Source organism: Lissotriton helveticus, chromosome 12, assembly GCF_964261635.1.
Source record: "Lissotriton helveticus chromosome 12, aLisHel1.1, whole genome shotgun sequence".
NCBI lineage: Eukaryota > Metazoa > Chordata > Amphibia > Caudata > Salamandridae > Lissotriton > Lissotriton helveticus.
The window spans coordinates 22502798-22524321 of record NC_136073.1 but is presented as its reverse complement, the minus strand read 5'-3'; the positions used below and the strand labels follow the sequence as shown (position 1 = coordinate 22524321).

Below are 21524 nucleotides of genomic sequence, written 5' to 3'. Positions count from 1 at the left end.
TCGACAACATTCAGTCACTGATCCAAAAGTTCAGACCGCAACACTCGCTTCCAGCAAGAGTGTTCATGCAGTTGATAGGCATGATGGCCTCCTGCATCTTCATAGTCCCGCACGCGAGGCTACATATGCGTCCGCTCCAAGAATGCTTGGCTCATCAGTGGACTCAGGCTCAAGGACAGTTGAACGACCTAGTGTTGGTGACCGGTCGGGCATACAACTCTCTGCATTGGTGGACTCCACACAACCTTTGCAAGGGCCGACCCTTACAGGAGCCTGTGCCACAGATTGTCCTAACAGACGCATCTCTCCAGGGATGGGGAGCTCATGTATTTATTTATTTATTCAGAGTTTTATATAGCGCGAACAAGATCTTTACAGATATCAGAGCGCTTCACAGAAACAGGGGGTGACGATAGCATGAAGGTGCCGCGACATAATATTGGTTGCAAATATAAACTTCAGTAGCATGATCGGATAGCAATCAAGTTCTAATAGAATGACAGTAAACAATCAGATAGGCTAAAATAAAAGACGATACTGAGTCTTACATACAACTACGATAAAAATCAGGAGAACTTATGCTATAAGTATCTATAAGTTACAGGGAGCAAGGGGAAGGGGCCTCGATATACAGTAGGCTAACATGAATAGTCTAATAATAGATATTTAGTGAGTAGCATAAAAGGATCGACTGACCATCATGTAATTGTGGCAAACAAGAGGAATAAACAAATCTAGATCATGCAAATATGACATTATTTGACATTAGACAAACGTGAAACCAGTAATACCCAAGCGGCACGAAAGTCACTGAGGAACAGGCATTAAAGTTCAGGTGAACTTAGCCATGAGGATGTCTTTCACCTCTTTCTTAAAGAAGGCCGAGGAGGTGATAAGCCTGGTTTCGGGGGGGAGAGCGTTCCAGATCCTCGGCGCCATTCCTGAGAAGGAGCGTTTGTATGTTTTTTCTTTCCGGAATCTGCGAGGTTTCAAGAGTAGATTTTTTGAACTTCTATTGGATCTCGACCCTCCTGATATAGTTAGCTTTTGAGTGAGGTAGTTAGGTGCATTGTGGTGTACAGCCGCGTGTGTCATCACAGCAATTTTCAGTTGTATTCTGGCTTCAAAGGGCAGCCATTTCAGAGATTTCAAGTCAGGGGTTATATATGAGTGTTTTCTTGAGCCCGTAATGAGTACTCCACTACACGGTGCAGGGTCTATGGACGACGCAGCAAAAGAAGATGCACATCAACTACCTAGAACTGATGGCAATCTTCATGGCAATGAAAGCGTTCACAGTACATCTGTGCAACAAGGTCGTGTTGATCCGGACGGACAACATGACGGCCATGTACTACATCCAAAAGCAGGGAGGTACACACTCTCCACAGTTGTCTCATCTGGCTCAGAGCATGTGGAAGTGGGCCATTCAGAGGAACATCTTCCTCATGGCGGAACACCTCCCGGGCAAAGACAATCAGATGGCGGACCTGCTCAGCAGGCACAGCCACCAAATGCACGAGTGGGAGATACATCCATCAGTACTCAGGCCGTACTTCCAGCAGTGGGGTCATCCGGAGATAGACCTGTTCGCCACGGGAAAACGCAAAATGCCAAAGCTTTGCCGCCAGGTTCCCTCACCCACAGTCGCAGGGCAATGCGATATGGATGAACTGGTCAGGCAGATTTGCGTACGCTTTTCCCCCAGCGCCTCTCATTCCGCTGGTGGCGCGAAAGCTAAAGCAACACTCGATGACTCTCATCCTGGTTGCTCCAACGTGGGCACGCCAACCATGGTACACCACGTTTCTAGAACTCTCCGTGGTACCGCATCAAAGGCCGCACCTCACACTCAGGCTTTTGACGCAGAACCGTGGCGACATTCAGCATCCAGATCCGCAACAGCTCAACTTGGCGATCTGGCTCCTGAAGTCTTAGAGTTTGGCTACCTTGACTTGCCTCCTGAATGCATGGATATCATTCGGGAGGCAAGAAAGCCCACTACTAGGGCCTGCTATGCAGCGAAAAGGAAGCGGTTTGTCATTTACTGTACTGAACACAACATCAACCCGCTAGATGCATCTATTCCCAACATCATATGTTATTTGTTACATCTTTACAAATGCAATCTAGCATATGCTTCCATTCGGATACACTTATCCGCCATAGCGGCTTATCTCCAAAACAGGCAGCATCTCTCCGTTTTCAGGGTGCCTGCCTTTAAAGCCTTCCTAGAAGGACTGAAGCGGGTCATCCCTCCCAGGACCCCGCCAGCTCCTGTATGGAACCTCAATGTGGTCCTCACCAGGTTGATGGGCCCACCTTTTGAGCCTCTACATTCATGTGAAATTCAGTTCTTAACGTGGAAAGTGGCTTTTCTCATTGCCATTACGTCTCTACGACGTGTTAGTGAGCTACAGGCGCTCACTGTACAAGAGCCATTCATTCAAATTCACTCCAACAGGGTGGTGCTCCGCACTAACCCTAAATTTCTTCCTAAAGTGGTTTCGCAGTTCCATGTCAATCAGACCATTGAGCGGCCCGCGTTCTTTCAGAACCCAGAGACGGTTGCCGAAAGAATGCTCCACACTCTTGATGTCAAACGAGCTTTGATGTACTACATCGATAGGACCAAAGAATGTAGGAAGACACAACAACTCTTTGTTGCCTTTTCAGCCCAGCACAAAGGCAACCCCATTTCCAAAGCAGGTATAGCAAGGTGGATCGTTAAGTGTATTCAGATTTGCTATCACAAGGCTAAGCGCACCTTAACGGTCCCCCCCAGAGCCCACTCCACCCGCAAGTTGGGGGCCTCCATGGCTTTCCTTGGTAATATCCCTTTGGAAGATATTTGTAGAGCAGCCACATGGTCTACACCACACACATTTACTTAACACTACTGTGTAGATGTGCACTCCAAGCAGCTGTAGGGCAGGCTGTTCTTAAAACACTCTTTCAGACGTCTGCAGCTGGCACAGGCGGCCGCCGTTAATGGAGGGACTGCTATGTATTGTATGCTATAGATATGAATTCAGCAGCCCACATGCCTCGAACTGAATATGCTACTTACCAGTATGCATCTGTTCTTGGCATGTAGGGCTGCTGACATTCATATCGCCCGCCCTCCTCCCCGGCGCCTGTAGCGGCTGCAGAATTTTACACCTACTCTTAGCATGGCCATCGCTTACACTGTTACACTCCATCTTCGCCACAATGGCTAAAAACAATCTGAGGATGGAGTCGATGCCCATGCGCACTGTAGTCCAGGGGAGGAGCCACCTATCTCGTGATACTTCGAAGACTCTTCCAGGACAACAATGTGCAATCATCCGGACCCAACACTAGGCGGCGATCTATGCTATAGATATGAATGTCAGCAGCCCTACATGCCAAGAACAGATGCATACTGGTAAGTAGCATATTCATTCTGGCGGCTGAGCCGTAGGCGTAGATGGAGGTGGCGTTGTTGGTGGTGGTGACAGTGAAGGTGGTTGAATTACCTCGGAGGCTTGAGATGGAAATCTTCTATAATCCTCTAACTTAATCTGCAAGTCATTTATAAGGGTAGAAGGCATGGCCAACATGCCTTGATGTGACTGTTCTTGAGGTCTATCACGAGGAGGAAGTTACATTTGTTCCAAGTAATAATCATCAGAATCTGAGTCCTGGTATTTCACCTGGAGCAGAGAAGGGCTGTACGCATCTCCATAAGGACTATCATCCTCATCTGAGTATTCCTTGTTCAAAAGTAATGTAGAAGGCAATGGTGTTACCCTCCGCGGTGATGTCATTTCCGGTGTTATTTGGCGTCTTTTAATATAGATTTTGACTTTCTGCACCGTGGACTGAGTCAACGACGTCGTCGAATGATTCATCATTGTAGAATGCATCGTCGTCGGTGGAAGGATCGTCGTCGGCGAACTGAACCGTTGACAAGCTTGACGTCCGCACCATCATAACCGTTGTCGATGTCTCCATCGTCGAGGTTGTTGGCATCGTCGATGCCACTGTCGACGAAGTCGTCGTCGAAGCTGTCAACGGTGAAGCTCTCGACGACGTGACCGTCGACGGAGCCGAATTCGACATCTGGTGGATTTTAGTTGTCGACGTACCTGGAATTATCGTAGTCGACTAACTGGTTTTCTTCTCAGATTTTCCCTCCTGAGGTACAGATGTAGGTTTCTTGAAAAGTTTAGCCTTTTCAGTTGGTGGAGAGGTAATAGAAGGTCCAAGAATCACCTTCTGAGTTGGAAGTACCTCAGGAACAAGTCCTTCCCTCTCCTTTACACCTCGGTGAAGAGATTTCTTCGGACTGAGCCTGCTAGACCTATCAGAGGTCTTTTGAGAGGCCTTAGCAGGAGGCTTAGTTGAAGGGGAAGACCTACTCCTCTTTTTAGACCTCCCTGAAGATGTTGCTGAGGAGGAATCTTCACTGTCACTTGAAATTACTTCATTCCGTGACTTAATCTTCTGTAACCAGGTCAAAAGTCGCCCTTCCCTGTCTCTCAGGGTCTTAGTAGAAAAGGTCTTGCAGATCTTACTATCAGTGGCCTTGTAATCCGGGTACAAATAATAAATCCTTATGCTTATCTTCAACATAAAGGCTTTTTTTAGAGCAAGTAGCACAGGCCTTAAATAAAGCTTTCTTCTCTTTATCAGACATTCTCAAGAGAATATAGTAGAAATCCAAGAGTTGTTGAGAAGCTACGGGAATCTATCAAAGTTCCAACACTGGGGCAAGTAGACCTACTAACAATTCATCTCCCAGGGAATGACCATGTGGAAGCAGACAGACTCAGCAGATGTCAGCATCCCCCGAATGGGAAATCAGCCAACAAGAAATACAAAGAGTATTCCGGAAGTAGGGGACATCGCAAACAGACCTATTTGTAACACACCAAAATGCCAACACTTTGCATCCAGACAACCAGACCATCAGTCACAAGGGAATGCGCTATGGATACGTTGGTCAAAGACAGTTGCATACGCTTTTCCCCCCGATACCACTGATACACAGGGTACTTAGCAAATGCAGAATCAGCAACATGTCGCTAATTCTAATAGCACCTCAGTGGGCCAGGCAGTCCTGGTTCTCACAAATAGTGAAAATGGCTCAAGCACCAGCACACAGATTCCCAAGAAGAAGGGACCTGTTAACAATGCAGAATGGAAAGGTGCTACACCCAGAGCGCCTCAGCTTAGCAGCATGGCTCCTGAAGACCTAGAATTTGCACACCTCAAACTACCGGCAAGCACAATGGTGGTACTCAGAGAGGCAAGGAGACCTACCACAAGAAAGTGCTACGTAGCAAAATGGAAAAGATTCTCCGAATGGTGCATTGGGGAGAAACTACAAAGGAAGATTACAAGGGAATCTACAGTACTAACCTACTTAACACATCTACTACAGAATAAACTAAGCTACACATCCCTAAGGGTGCACTTAGCTGCAATAGTGGCTTACACAAGAGGAGAAACTGGGGACAGTTTCTTCACCTCCCAAGTGGTAAAAAGATTCCTAGAAGGAGCAAAAAGAATCGCACCTCCACACAGAGTGCCAGCACCAGCATGAAACCTCAACGTAGTGCTAACGCAATTGATGAAGGCACCATTTGAGCCTATTCACAAAGCTACACTGCACATGCTCTGGCTGAAGACAGCCTTCTTAGTAGCTATCACATCGCTACGAAGAGTGAATGAATTAAGAGTGCGAATACTTCAAGAACCTTACCTACAAATACAGTGATAGGATTGTCATGAGAACAGACCCACATTTCATGCCAAAGGTGGTGTCACAGTTCCACATCAATCAGGCGATTCAAATACTACGTTTTTTCCAAAAACCTTCCACAAGCACAGAAAGGGCGTTGCACACACTGGACACCAGGACGGTAGTAATGCACTATATAGAAAGGACAAAAGAGTGCAGAAAAACAAAGCAATTCTTTGTATCTTTTGCCAGCTGTTTTTTGGTATGACCAGTTACGCAAACCATACAACTCTGCCACAAACAAGTGGGTCAACCGTTTCAAGGAGCAGCTCATGCTCACTCAACAAGGAAGAAAAGATCTACAATTGCGTTTCTAGCTAACACACCAATTCAATTCATTTGCCAAGCTGCAACATTGTGTTCAGTGCACACGTTCACTAAGCACTACTGTGTAGATATCCAAATGAACAAGGAAGCACAAGTGGGACAGGTCTTACAACACATATACAGTAACCAGAGCTCATCTTCCACCTAACCACCACAATAAGGACAAATAGCTACAAAGTCTATGCACAGCATAGTAAATCGAGATAGATTCACGCTCTAAACATATAGTTTCTTACCTGTCTGTGTAGTTTTGCAGCTTGAAGACTTTCTGGATTCACTAGGGATCCCACCCTTCTCCGCCAGAAAGATGAGACAGGAGGAAAGGGATTAAAACTGAAGAAAAGACTTTACAAGATTAAAGGAGGAACAAAAGTAACACAAGACAAGAAAAAAGAACCCGAAGATGGCGACCAAAGGTGGGAGCTTCCGGAGCAAGCGTGTCGACGTCACGAAGGACACCAAATGGTGGTATGTGGACGCCCACCTGGGCCACAAAAAATGAATTCTACTATCCCAGACCCAACCACCAGATGGCGGAATAATGCACAGCATAGTGAATCCAGAAAGTCTTCAAGCTGCAAAACTACACCGACCGGTAAGAAACTATACGATTTCTACCTAAAGCAGTCTCAACCTTTCACACAAGTCAAACCATAGAGCTACAAGTGTTTGTTTTTCTAAACGAGAGACAGTAGCAGAGCGAGCCCTGCATACATTAGATGTTAAACGGTCTATCATGTCCTACATTGACAGAACAAAATCTTCTCAAAAAGCACAACAGCTTTTTGATGCTTTTAACAAACCTTAGCAGGGGGCATCAATATCCAAAGCAGGAATTGCTACATGGATAGTCATGAATTCAGACATGTTGTTATAAAGCCAAAAAGGTGCTTACAATACCACCAAGGGCTTATTCCACATGTAAACAAGAAGCCACTATGGCTTTCCTAGCAAATATCCCTTTAGAGTATATTTGTAAAGCACCAACATGGAATAACCCTCCTACCTGTACTAAGCACTACTGTGTTCATGTATTTAATCGTCAACAAGCCAGGGGGGGTCAAGCCGTACTTCAACCAATCGCTAACCACTGCAAAGGGGAGCTATGCTTTGCATTCAATTCTAAGCATATGTATCTTTGGCCAACACATGCTACAGATGAAATATTCTTACACTGTAAGCATCTATACGTAGCGTGTAGTGCGGTGGATTCATATGCACACACCCTCCTCCCCATAAGCTTTGGGTTGCATTACTCAATATTTACATACCTAATTAGCACATTCACAAATATACGCATGTTTCTTTATTCTGCCACTCCATTGCTCCTTTTTTTTTTTTTAAGCTTACCCAATAAGCCAAAAAAATCTTAAAGGAGCAGAGCAATATGCGCAATACACTCCAGAGTTGTCACTGTACCTTGTGATTTGAAGACTTCTTCAAACAACTTGTAATCGTTTGTGTTCAACACTAGATGGCCGCATCATGCTGAGCATTTGAATCTATGGCGCTACATGCTACGAATAGATGTTTACAGGGTAAGTAACATATTCCTTTTTCTGTAGCAACTTAAGACTTGGCAACACTCATCTCTTTGTTTTCTGCATCTAGGGTGGCTATCCTTTTCTACCTACTTCCACGGCTGACCAGAAGTTTGACCCTAAACGGCCTTTGCCATTGCAAAAGAATAAAAAATCCAGTGACAAAAACAGGGCAAGATACTGCCTTGCTACTAGAAATTACAGCTGAAGCTGTTCAAATTGGAAATCTAGGTGAAAACCACCTGGAAAAATCAAATGGGGACAAAGTCATAAAAGGATTTCATATCACTGAAAATATAATAGAAAATCTGGCCTCTATCAAAGGCAGTGCTGCTAGTCCTGAAGTTTGGGTCACATAATGAGGTGGACTGGTTTGGTCTGTAGTCTTAGGCTTTTTTCAGTGCCATTAAGTGTAATGGTAAACTGCTGTGCTAGCATTGATTACAGGTTTCCAGCCGGACAACTGCATCTATGAAAGATCTAATGCTGGAGAAGGCACAATTGCTTCATTAAGAGTACAGTGCTTCCCATAGGTCATGAAATCTTAAAGTTGCACATCTTTGAAGATGATTTTAAGGAGACAACCCAACACGCCTCAACTCAAACTGGTTTGCTAGCCAGCAGAATCGATCACCATGGTGACAGAAAAATAACCTGGTTTGTTACCATTCTGCATCAGTACAGAGAAAGTTTTTGAAGCATTTCATGTACTGGTGAGCCAGAGAATTGGTGTCGGCTCCTCAGTCTTCACAAGCAGGCAATTAAGGAGCTTCACTGACCATTGAGACATTTTTTTTAAATGTGTATACTTCATATTCTGTGGTTTTCTTATGGCATTTATGACATTGTAATCCTATCTGTATTAAGTAAATGTTGGGTTGTCTAATTGCACTATTTTGTTTTTTCCTCCTGTTTTTTCACTATTTTTTGCCCTTTGGAAGCAGCCAATCTCTGTCTCACAGCAACAGATCCCCAGTATCCGACAGCACTCCAGCACGGGCCCGCCGCCTCTGCTGTTAGCTCCTCGGGCATCCGTACCAAGTGTACAAATTCAGGGTCAGCGAATTATCCAGCAGGGTCTTATCCGGGTTGCTAATGTGCCTAATACGAGCCTACTTGTCAACATCCCCCAGGTGAGTAGCTGCTGATACCTTTCTTTTAAAAAAAATTTAAGGTGCCTTTTACAAATCACCGTTCCTGTGTAACTTAAGACAAGCTAGGGATGCTGAGATTGGGCACAAAATGCATAAACAAGATTGTGTGGAATAGATGCCACAATTGAGAGATTCATCTGAATTTTAAAAATCTTAGTCAGTAGTGCATGCCTGAGATTTGTAATGTTTTTGTGGGTATGTGAATGTGGGGTTGTAAGCCATGTTCTCCACTTTTGCTTGGATTATAAGAAATACAAAGGGTAATTTGTAAACATCCGCTGACTATGGCTATCATTTGGATGGTGGCGTGTTTGTTACTTTATTATTTTAATTTATAGATAGGTTTTAAATATAAATACAACCACATAGGGCAAATGTGTAGAGTCATAGCATACATAACCAACGTAAGTTTTCTTAAGCCTTTAGTTTTCCTCAATTCACTGGTCACCAACAGCTGCTGTCAGACAGGGCTGATTTATTTCCACCTTCTAAAAAAAAAAAAAAATCTTCAAGTCCTGCCGTGCATAACTGTTCATTTCTGAAGGGAGTAGTAATGGTTTTGGTGCCTTAAGGAATTGATGTCTACCTGCTGAATTGTTTACCAGAGGTGCTTCAGTACCAAGTCACCATGTTCCAAAGGAACCTGAAACCACATTGATTTTTCTTTTCCTCAAGACTAGGCGATGTCTTTGACCTAAAGATCACTCTATGTACTTTGCTTTTCCACCTACTTGAGGTACCACTGTTTATTTCTTCTTGTATTTTTAGGCTATCTATTTTCTGATAATACAGGCTGTTTGTTACAAGAACCCTATATGGAGTGTGTAACATTAAAAAAAATAGGATTAATAAATAACATACATTGAGAAGTAGTGACTGAATGCTTCATATCAACTATGACTCACCTGAACATGTATTGTCTACTTGTGAAGTAGTTGAAGTTCCACAGCATGGCTTCTTATATGTATCAGGAAAGATATTTTAATATAATTCTGCTCTGTTTCTAATGGACACTGACTTGTGCAGATCTCTTCTCTATAAGTACTTCACAGATATCCGCTAGTGAGTGCCTGATGACACAACTGCTTTGCAGTCACTAAACAGTAGTCTTCAACTGGAGGTTTCAGGTTTGCACCATGAATCCTTTTATGAATTCACATTCTCTGCATTATTCCACCATATAGTGGTTGGGTATGAAATCATCTTTTTTAGTCCTCTTTTCTTTATTGGGTGTAGTGTGTAGCCATTTGTGCTGTTTCCATCTTCTTGTGACATCAGAAATATGCCCCGGAAGCCCTTGTGTGTGGTTGTCATCTTCAACTTCTTATTTTTTTCCACCATTTGATCTGGTGGAGCTCCGAAGGTGCTTAGATAAGCTTCCCCACAAACCTATGGTTTGTTGACCAGATAAAACTAGAAAGCTATCCATTGAAGGTGAGAACAAAACCATCCAAAAAGGTGATAGAAGAATATCGTAGACTGCAAAAGCTGTCAACCAACCAGAAGAGAACAAACCACCCAGGACATCAGGTTCTACCCCCACTGCCACCGAAATTTCATGCAGAAAGACAACCACTAGGGCTGCAACCGCTGCCTGCCAAGAGACCATGATACTAAGACCTGCAGAGTGTACTCCGAATTCAGGCCGAAGGCCCTAAGAGTGAGGGAAAAACTGAGTTGAGAACCCCATACAAGCATGCAAGCACAAAACCAATGTTGCTTCTCGCTGAGAGGTCTCGTACTGTCAAGTGAGGAAGATGACAATGTTAAGGAGACAGAAGTGGCAACGGTGGAGGGCTGTGACACTGAAGTAAAGGAGGTTGTCGAAACAGTGACCAAGCAGCCTACAAAGTCCAAGGAGGGAGTTCTTTGAAAGCAGAGCTAGGTAACATCCCAAAAACATTTGGGGACCGAGACAAAAATGTCAGACTTGAAACCACTGAAGGCTGCCTCGTTGACGAGGCACTTAACCACTTGGCTGCTAAGGGTGTTCGATGAGCTCCATTGACTTTCCATTGAAATCAATGGAAAGTCCATGACGAGTTACCCTTGTCATTAGCGCTGAAGGGGTTAATGACCAAAGGGAAATGGAAACCAAAAGGTACTTCCCTCTAGTCCAATAGACTGGTTAAGCAATTTCTAAAAGGCCTGTTCTGGACATTCCCTCCGGTGAGAGCTTTACCACCCGCCTGGCAGCTAAACATTGTGCTTGCTCAACTGATGAAACATCCCTTTGAGCCAATACACAGAGCCGATTTCAAATACCCGTCTTGGAAAACCGCTCTCCTACTAGCGCTCACATCAGCAAGGCGTGTAAGTGAGCTGCAAGCCTTCTCTATTCAGGATCCTTTCCTGCAGTTCCAACAGGACAGAGTTATTCTAAGGACCAACCCTAAATTCATCCCAAAAGTTCCGTCTAATTTTCACCTGAATGAACCTATAGTCTTGCGGACTTTCTTCCCAAAGCCACTTTCCGCAGCAGAGAGTTCTCTCCACTCTTTAGACCTCAAACGTTGTTTGAAGTTCTACATTCACCGAACAGAACAGTTTCGGAAATCCAACCAGCTTTTTGTTGCCTTCAGCAGGGCCAGAAAGGGTCTTCCATTAACTAAGCAGAGCATTTCTCGTTGGATCTCTGCAGCCATTACTTTCTGCCATCAACAGGTAGGTCATCCATCCTCTGCATTCTAAAGTTCGGGCTCATTCAACCAGAGCGGTCTCCACTTCAGTGGCGCTCTTTGCAGGAGTGCCCATTATCGACATATGCAGAGGTGCGACATGGAAGATGCCACATACGTTCACCAGGCACTACTGCTTGGATTCTGAACTTATGAAAGATGCAGCAGTAGGACAAGCTGTGCTCTGTCATCTATTTCACTAGAGGTGAGCCTTCTCTTTCATCCCACCTTCCTACTGTCTACTCGCACATTTCTCTTTTATATGGTATTTTGGTACTTGTTATATTTCACAATTGGTATTCTAATATAGAGTGATTTTACATGTTGTACCATACGAAATGTGCTTGTGATTGCTTGCTACTCTGAATCAGGCATGTGAATCTATGAAAGATACCCCTAATACTGGATAAGAAATGCGTTACTTACCTGTAACTGCAGTTATCCAGTATTGGTATCTTTCATAGATTCACATGCAACCCACCCACCTCCCCTGGAAGGGCTCACCTTGGTTCTCTCAGTAGGTACTACTTATCACTGTGCTTATGAAAATCTGAGGGACTAGGGCTCCTTCCAGGAAGGTTCTAGAGGGTGGTGATATCTGATTGGCTCTTGGCCAAAGTTTGGTCCTTTTTACAAAAGAACATGTTACTAATGAGAGGCCTCTGGCCTATTACTATGTATATGCCTTTATGACATTACTCTTTTTATGTACCGGGGACTCCCACCCCGACGACGGGGAATGATTCAGGCATGTGAATCTATGAAAGATACCAATACTGGATAACTGCAGTTACATGTAAGTAACGCATTTCTTCTCCCTCATGGCACACACAAACCATACAAAAGGGGCAACCATGGCTTTCTTGGTTTAAAAAAAAGAAAGAAAAGCAGCCACCTGGTCAACCTCACACATTTTTAACATATACTATTGTGTGGCCATCTAAGCCCGCCAGCAGGCTATGGTTGTCTGAAATAAAGTCCTTAAGACTGTATGGACATGTGCATCATCCACTCACTGTCTACTACATTTGGAGGATACTGCTTTATAGTCTATGCATAGCATGCTTATCTACAGCCACAAGTGCTACGAACAGAAAGTGTTACCCCATAAGCATCTGTTTATTTATGGGTTTGTACCGCTTGAGAATAGACTCCCGAAGGGAGTATCTCTTCGCCCAACGCAAGTGAGTATACCGGATGGAAGAGCTAGGAAATCGATGGAATTACTGAGCCTGGAACAGAAAGGTTTTTAACCGTTTCCTGAACGTCATATGGTTCCATACATAGCCTAAGAGAATCAGGAAGTTTATTCCAGAGGCAGGGTCCAAGGTAAGATAGAGCTTTACCGCCCTGTCTTGCCTTTTTAGCAATTGGGAGCAGAGATTGATTGCTAGAGTGCAGGATGCGTGCTGGATTATAAAGGGTAAACGTCGCCGCTAAATATGAGGGACCCAGGCCATGGATACCCTTTATAACCTACAGCTCTGTAGATTCACATACATATACCCACCCACACTCCTCGTAAGCATGTTTTAGTTTCTCTCCAGGTATTACCTGGTTGACAATACACATGGGGCAACATGCTCTCGCCTGCTATGCGAATAACAATATAGCTTGGAGAAGATGGCCATGTGCATTGCCCACTAAGGGAGAAGTCACAATGCACCCCATTACTTGAAAGGACATTTTTGAAGAAAAACAAACTGCAAACGTCTGAGCACGTCGTCTACAGCACTGCATGCTACGAACTGATGCATACAGGATAAATAAAATGTTCCTGCCCCTGTTTGGGTTTTTAATTAAATTCTAATTCTCTTGACGAGAGTTCATTGCGCCGCTTTGTTTCTTGCTCATTATAGGTATTGACGTCATGTTATGTGCAAGTACTTGTAAAGCATATATCTAACTAGGGAGAAATGAAGGGCTGCAATTGAAAGCAATCTGTCCCTTGTGCACACTGTGTGTGTATATGTGGGGATGGGTTAGACTTAGTCTACATTGTACCTTCTTATACATAGTTTCTTTTGGATAGGATGATATTTGATTCAACCGTGTGTGTGTATATGTTTGTATGTATGTGTGTGTGTGTATATATATATATATATATATATATATATATATATATATATATATATATATTCTTATGCAGAAAATTGCTGTGCTGACTTTTTCGTCTGCACTCCTCAAGTGAAGACTGAATATGGAATTTACCTGCAGAGCACATGACCAATTGTTAGGAGAGAACAATCTAGCAACTACAAAGCAAACCGTTTGCATTTGACTCTGCCCTGGGATGTGGTGTGAACTGGCGAAAAATGGATCTAACATATGGCATTGGGGTACACGTAACCATTTGTTGAATTCATTTTAATTAACTTGCCAGAGTGTTGTGCTTAATATGTCATGTGGCTACATAGTGATTATTACATACTTTGGCAATATATAGGCTATGTTGTAAAAAGAAGGCTGTTTTAGTCTAGCTCTTTCAAAAGCACTTTGTCTATTTCACTGGTTCTGCCTGTATTCTGATGATCATCCAGCTTCCAGTCTAGCTGGTTTGGGAGTATTTATGGATGAGCATTCTGCAGTAAGACTCATTAAATAGAAAATAATTTCCTACTATCAAAAATGTTGCTTCTGGAGGCAATTCATGCATTGTTCCTTGGATGATTTCCTTTGCACCACAAGAATGTTAAATTGGGGGAAATATCACTGGTCCAGTAAGACTCTTAGAAAGTACTTTTGATGAGTAATATACAGGAAGATGATATATCCACCTGAATAAGTTACTGAAGGTAAGTACATTAATTTTTCTTATGGGTATGGCAAGTTGTGACATTAACAAGTATTAAACTTTAATACATAACATCAGTCCAGCATGTCCACATTTAGACTCAGATCTCGGAGCTTAAGCTGCATCTATAGCAAATACATGCTTTATCATCTGGACACTAACTCAGCGGCATGCAAATAAGTTATCACATGAAAATAAAATGAATAGCTATTGTGGTGTAATGTAAGGAGCTAGGCAGCAACAGTGGGTCCAGCTTGGGCACACCCAAGATTGCCACATTTGCTGCTCCGATGTGGGCAGGTGGGTTGGGTATGTTTACGTAAGTCACTGGTGAGTCGAAGAGTCAACCGTTGTCGTATTGTAGCTGGATTCAAACATGTAAGGAGTGTCCACTTTGGAGCAAGAGCCAGCATACCTCCCCGCTACGTCTTTCTTGCATGCAACTATTGTATAATTCATTACGATGTCACCATCAAAATTACCTTCCATCCTTTATTTTTTCAGGCTTCTCCAAATTCAATAAAAGGTACAACAGTGACATCCAGCAACGCTACGACAACAATCTCCTCCATAGTGAACTCAAATTTCTCACCCGCCAGCAGGCAAGCAGCAGACAAACTTGCACTGCGCAAGCAGCTGGAGAAGACTTTGCTAGAGATTCCACCCCCCAAACCCCCTGCCCCAGAGATGAACTTCCTGCCAAGTGCAGCCAACAATGAGTTTATTTACCTGGTTGGCCTGGAAGCGGTGGTGCAGAATCTGCTAGAGACTCAAGGTATATTGGCCTCATTTCCCCTCCGATTAGAATTTTTTTAAGAATCCAATATTTCTTATCACTTTTTCGAAGTGCGTGACAGTTTATGTAAAGTCTGTTCTTAGGATGTGTTGATATTTGTAATTCTCATAGTATCAGTTAAAAAACATTGTCTTTAGTTAATATCTATACATGGCTGTACCTGGTTTGATATGTATTCAGTTAAATGGATGGATTTTACAGAACTTTCAGAAGATCAGGTGGATCGCTGTTCCAGTGATTTAACTGTTTCATAATCATGTATGGTCTTAAATATCTGGTTGGATATTATATTGGTGAGGGTGAGGCGGTTAAAAGGCAACACATGGAGAATTGGTGGAATATTTTGAAGAGGTTTGTGAGGATGGTCCCAGAAACCTCTTCGAACAATCCTTGTGCTTTCAAAATCCACTATATGCGTCACATTAATGGCTTTACATGACTTGAACTTCACCTATAATCAAAACTATACATAACCAGATAGTGTTCAAGTCTTTCGATGGCCAGCTAGGTTTGTTGTCATTTTGGAACTGGCTGTATAATATGACTCCTTGAATGGAGTAGCCATCTGCAGGTATGCTGATGGTTTGTTAATTTGTTCGGACGAGTCAAGTCCTTTTTTTCCAGCCTACATTTGAAGTAGGCGGTCCTTTTCTCCCAGTGCTTTCAGTAAATTGCACAAAGATGTAAACTTGTTTGTATAAATTCATTAGGAGCTACTGAACGTGGACGACACGCCGTGCATATTCTTTTCACTTGGGTGATGAGTTTGATGGCTTCATTTTAGCTGGCCGTGTGACTTTAAAAGGGTTTTGCATCCTGTATGTCACAAAAGTTGGACTTCTCATTTGTAATGCCTAAGATGTCAGTTGCTAAAGTGTACATTTTGGTTACATGTTGACTGACTGTTCCGAGCCAACATGTCTGGCTCATCTGAACAAACATTGAAAGTTTCTGGCATTCAAGCCCAGATGGCAAGTGCAACTTTGCTGCACCTACTTTAGTTGTCCAGTCGATCCCGATGTGCTATTGTAGCTACTGTTTGTTAATACCCGCAAAGAAAGGTGTTTTTATCAAAACTTAACTGTTCCAACATTGGTGGCATTCATAGATTAAAATGTGTTGAACGATTCCCATTGCAGCATAAGAATGCTCAGTAAAATAACTTATCCACATCACATGGTATACATTAATAGCCCAGTCTACTCCTCTGAATACATGGGGCAGTTCTGCCTCAGCAAGTGAGGGTAAGTTATAGTCTGTAATGTGAGTCTGTTTTAAACAAGCCTCACTGGAGAGGGAAAGGGGGCCACCCAATTTAATGCCTTTAAAGCATCCAGTCTGGTAACACTTCTGTCTTGCTTGAATCGTAATGGCTGTCATCAAACTACTTGATTGATAAGAAACACTTAAGAGACTTTCAGAACACAACTATGTATTTATCCTAAAGACTACATGGGGTCTGAAAAACTTGGTAAACTGTTCTGCTGCTGATAAAACTGTCCCTTCCTTGAGCACAAAAGAGTGGCAAGTTCATTGCCATAGTATCACATCTGGTGAATACATCATCGGCATCCCACCATATTTCTTGTTGGCACTAATAAAAAAACAAAATATTCATCATAAGGAGTGAAGTGGAGGCAGTGGTAGTGGTAATTTTGCAGCATGGACGTCTTCTAGATTACCATACTATGCATATTCCGCGATGTAGTACTTTAATTCGGAAAGTGCTGCTTGTATTTAGTTATTGTTAATGGGTGTGTGAAACCAGATCCATCTGGCTTCGACTACCACCCCACTTTGTGTGTGTGTGTGTGTGTACTCAGATTTGATCTTTTGCCATGGAGATCAGTGATGCCCCGCAGACTGCTGAGAAAATAAGTACAAAAGGGGGTGGTGATGGACGGAGCATCTGAGCCAATCAAACACTCACACCCAGTCAACAGATCTGGGTTTAATCCATCACCGTTCTTTAGCCCACTCTGCCACCCCAGTTCAGACATGGCCATATGCAAATCAGTCTGACCCTGTGCCTCATGGGAACAGTCCAGCCCGAACTGCCAAGCCATGCCTTCCCTGGACCGGATCCAAGCTTCCTAGGACTCTGCCTGGGGTTTATCTGCACTCTAATTTTGTCATAAGACAGCCACAGCCTTTCACAAGGAAAATAGCTTCTAGAATAAGAACGCATACATTGGACTACAGTGTCCCAGTGTCTAAAAACCATAAATAAAATTTAGCAAAAAAATGCTACAGACCATCTAAAAAGGGGTCTTTTCTCACACCCATGTATTAACATCTGAGCAGCAGAATGATCTTTGTCCATTGAACATCCACAATATTTGTGATAATCATTATGTTTTGATTTAAGAGAGAGCCTTGGAATGGTATAGGATGGGAGCTTTATGAACTCTGCTGTTTTTAGGTTTCGCCCTGGCCGTTGCAACTGCGTAGCAGTTGCTCCGCCCAGGGTGAAATCTTATGTCCTAGATATGGGGCTTTGGTCCCGCCTCTGTCTCCCATTGGCTAGCTCCATAAATGGAGGCTAGCCATTGGGAGAAAGATCCTGTCAATCACGCTTTCCCGTGAAAACGCGATTCGGGGGTGTTTCAGTGTGTTTTTTCAAGTCCCGCCCTCTCCTCTTCCCATTGGCTGGAATTTTACCTTCCAGCCAATGGGAAGGGGAGAGCACGAAAAACACGCAAACACGCTCCCGAATCCCGCCCCCAAATCCCAAAATGACCTTGGTTTTTTTTTTAGACCGAGTTTGTGTGCGAGTCGTTCTTTCAGATCGAGTTTACTTTACAATAATTGTATTGAGCACCTCGCAGTGCGAGGCGTCTCGCAGTCTTATGCAGGGGACACGCCTGGTTCACAGAGCGGCGCTCCCCTGTGGAGTTCGTGTCGGTAGATGTAAATGAAAAATGACTTTGTAATTTTAAGAGGCTGCGCCGTGCTGGAAGAGTTGCAGTGCGGCAGGTGAGTCATCCAGCTGCCATAGGCGGGGGCCGCGCCTCATTCTCACGGCTCTCAATTATGGAGTTCTGGTCGGCATAGATGATTAAATAATGTCTTGGTAGGATGAAGGTTTACGCGCCAGAGTGGAGGCCACGCCTGGTTCACAGAGCACGCTCCCCCATGGAGTGCGTGTCGGTTTACATATATATGAATCATGTCTTTTTAAGTTTAAGGGGCCGCGCCTTTCTGGAATAAATGTGGCGGGGTGGGCGAGGCATCCAGCTGCCATAGGTGGGGGACGAGCCTCTTTCCCACAGCGGTGCGAGGCATTAAACAAAGTTGATGAGCACTGCGTTGCTAACTGTTATCTTTATGGCTAAAGCTGGTTCATATGTGCAGAACACTTTAAAATATTCCGTCTGAATATGGCGCATAGCGAACTATTATGTACACAATACCTTTAAAATATCCAGTCTAAACGTGTCCCAAAGATTGCGGTGGTTTAAGGGGCCGCACCGGAGTGGGGGCTGTGCCGTTACAGGAGAGATGCAGCTCGCGGTGTGAGGCCTCCAGCTGCCACATGAGGGGGGAGGCACCTCGCTCATCTGAGGTTGCTACAAAAATGAGGAGCCGAGCCCTGGCTGGTGGGAGGGGCGGTAAATGTTTTTGCGGGGTGCCTCTTCACCTAAGACTAGGGACATAAAATCATGTTTCTCCTAATTCTCACTGGGGTGTAGGCATTACTATACTCGGGGTCAGGATTCACCCAGAATGGCAGAAGTTTGAAGAATGAGGTCTTTTCAATGAAGCGCTTGCTATCATATTTTCGCTGTTCTTCTGCGCTGTAACTTCAGAGGTAGTGTGTTGTGGATTCCGTGTGATCACATAGGCGCCATCGGGTGAAACTCTTTTGAAAAACATGTTTTCTCATACCCCGTTGCGTCTGGTTACTGTCTAATGTGCGCTACATTTATTTGAAAGGTGGGGTTTGTTTCACAGCCATATTTTACCCATTTAACTCCTCTGCACTTTGTAAATAGCAGGTGGTGTTTCCGTAGAGCGTACTCGTGTATACATAATAACTTTCATTCTGGGCCACACGTTGCTTTCAAGCACACTTTGGGATGCGATTCTACACCAACGCAGATGTGTATTGACACTGCTTCAATGAACTTATAGCAAGTGAAAGCAACATGAGCTCTAGCCTTCGGTATAAACGGCATTTATATACAGTTTGAAGTCTCCACAGTGCGTTCACTTGCTTAACCACTGCATTCACGAAGATTGTTATAGCGCCTTACTGGAGGTTTCCCTGTCTGTGAAGATGAAGGGAACATGGTTGGCAAGGTGGATTCCTTGTAAAATGGGTTTCGGTAATTTTCTGCGCTAATTTGAAACAAAAGTTCAGAGTGGGTCAGTCTCCATTTAGCACTGGCACGTGAGCAGGATATTTTGTTGCTTGACTTCTTACCTAGTGGGTCACGTGTTCACTGGGGAGGCTGGTTACACTGGTCTGGGGGATTAGAACATTTCTTTATTCAAGACTCGGGGAATATGGTCACAGTGTCCTACAGCTATTGCGGTATGATGAGTACTTAAGTTTGCGTGCTGACACAAACATCTAAAGGGGAGGAGCGGTTTGCGCAATCTGCATTCCCCCACTTCTAGCTTAGTTATCTAGGGGCACAAGAAGTAGCCCACGATTTTTCGATTACAGGTCCTTTTAGGCATCGTAGGGAATGGCCATTTTGTGCGGAACGGATGGGTCTGTGGGTTCTTTAGGCCTATGTAAGATGCCTGGAATTTTTAAATGATTCAAAAAGGGGGGTGGTGATGGACAGAGTATCTGAATTAAGCAGAACACTCCTACCCAGTCAAAAGATCAGGGCTTGATCCATCACCGTTTTTTAGCTCACTGCACCATCCCAGTTCAGAACCTGGCTACATGCAAATTAGTCTGACCTGTCTGTAATGCCAGAAACAAGTCCCCAGAAGCTTGTTTTTCCTTTCCAGTAAAGAATTGGCTCGGTAGTTTGGCCTGCCCTGTTCCCATGATGCACTGGGCCAGGGTCACACTAATTTGCATGTAGCCAGGTTCTGAACTGGGATGGTGCAGTGAGCTAAAAAACGGTGATGGATCAAGCCCTGATCTTTTGACTGGGTAGGAGTGTTCTGCTTAATTCAGATGCTCTGTCCATCACCACCCCCTTTTATGAATGGAATTTTTAAATGGCACGCCGCACTTTGTGGGCAGCCAACCGTGTGTTTCAAGCGCAGTCTGGGTTTATTCATTTTAATGGTGTGTGAAACACAGTTCTGGGTTAGTACTTCAACAAATGTAATGGTACTTCTATAGTGAATAATGAATCTTCCCCATGGGCTCATAAATCATTCTAGTTTACAAGATGCGTTATTATACGACCATGCTTATCCCCCTTTTTGTCTATATTTTACTGTGTGGGGAATTTTTAAATCTGGAGCATGGGCTAAGGTACGTACGAGTGTATGTCCACTAATGATTCCAAATGTACTAGTCAAGCCATCAACACGTTTTATCTAATAAATTAATTAAAACACTGGTTCTGTTGCTGGGTTGGGGGGGATTAGTGGAGTAACGCATTCATGGCACAGCCCGGGGATCAACCTCTTGCTCACTGGTTCACCTCTTGTTCACGGATTCATTTCCTGGCCATGTACACTTAGCCCTCCCACTTGGCAGAGGCGGACAATATAACGCCATTCAGTTAGCCTTATTTATTCAGCGCCAACATGCCCCGTTGGAGCTTAAAGTGCACAGTGTAAATATGTCATGAATATAGATGGGCTTCGGCAACCTGGTAGTGACCCCTTACCAGTTGGGATGGTGGTTTCAGCTCTCAGGCAAAACATTTCATGGTTGATATAATTTTGGCATTCTCGTCCACATATGTCGGTGCGGTGTGCAACATAACCCATACAACAGGTGCAATTTCCACTGGGTACGCTTAGCCTTGCATCTTGCGGAGGGGGACAAACCGCACCATTCAGTTGGAAGAATAAGCATCTGGTTTTCACCACCAAGATGCCCTCCTCTTCGGGGGTGAAAGGACCCAAGCAAATACAAATGATACTCTATGTCAAGAATTATGGATTGATAACAGCAACCTGGTAGTAACCATTTGTCGGTTGGAATGGTGGATAGAATGGATAAGGGAACTAAAACGACTGAAGGGATACAGTTGGTTTGGACTGGTCATTTAAGCATTATTCAGCTATCTTGCTGTCCTCTGTACCAAATAAATTCAGGCCCAGCGATGGTTCCGTTTACCTCGGGTACGGAGTTAGCCAAGGGTGGGTGGCACAGGGAAATCCCTGTTTTTAGGGTGTATCATTAATTCAGGGGGTGTACTTGGCTCTCAGTTGACTATTGCCTCCAGAGGTTAGTGTAAGAGCATTACCACACAGGAAGATGTCCTGCAATTGCTATATGGAACCTGCCTTCTTCCTGGCATTAATGAACTGACGTACCC

The 21524-nt window shown here is 43.9% G+C and overlaps 1 protein-coding gene across 7 annotated transcripts in view; it reads left to right on the top strand.

Annotated features, from left to right (window-relative positions):
- Window positions 1-21524, top strand: part of GATAD2A (GATA zinc finger domain containing 2A) — a 283083-nt gene that overhangs the window by 242371 nt on the left and 19188 nt on the right. For 6 of the 7 annotated variants that reach the window (XM_078670398.1, XM_078670399.1, XM_078670397.1 and 3 more), the window contains 2 exons: window positions 8580-8771; window positions 14769-15039. In XM_078670398.1, coding sequence (XP_078526524.1) covers window positions 8580-8771; window positions 14769-15039 — 463 coding nt within the window. The remainder of the gene's footprint in view (window positions 1-8579; window positions 8772-14768; window positions 15040-21524) is intronic. The other variant, XM_078670402.1, reaches the window with a different exon arrangement.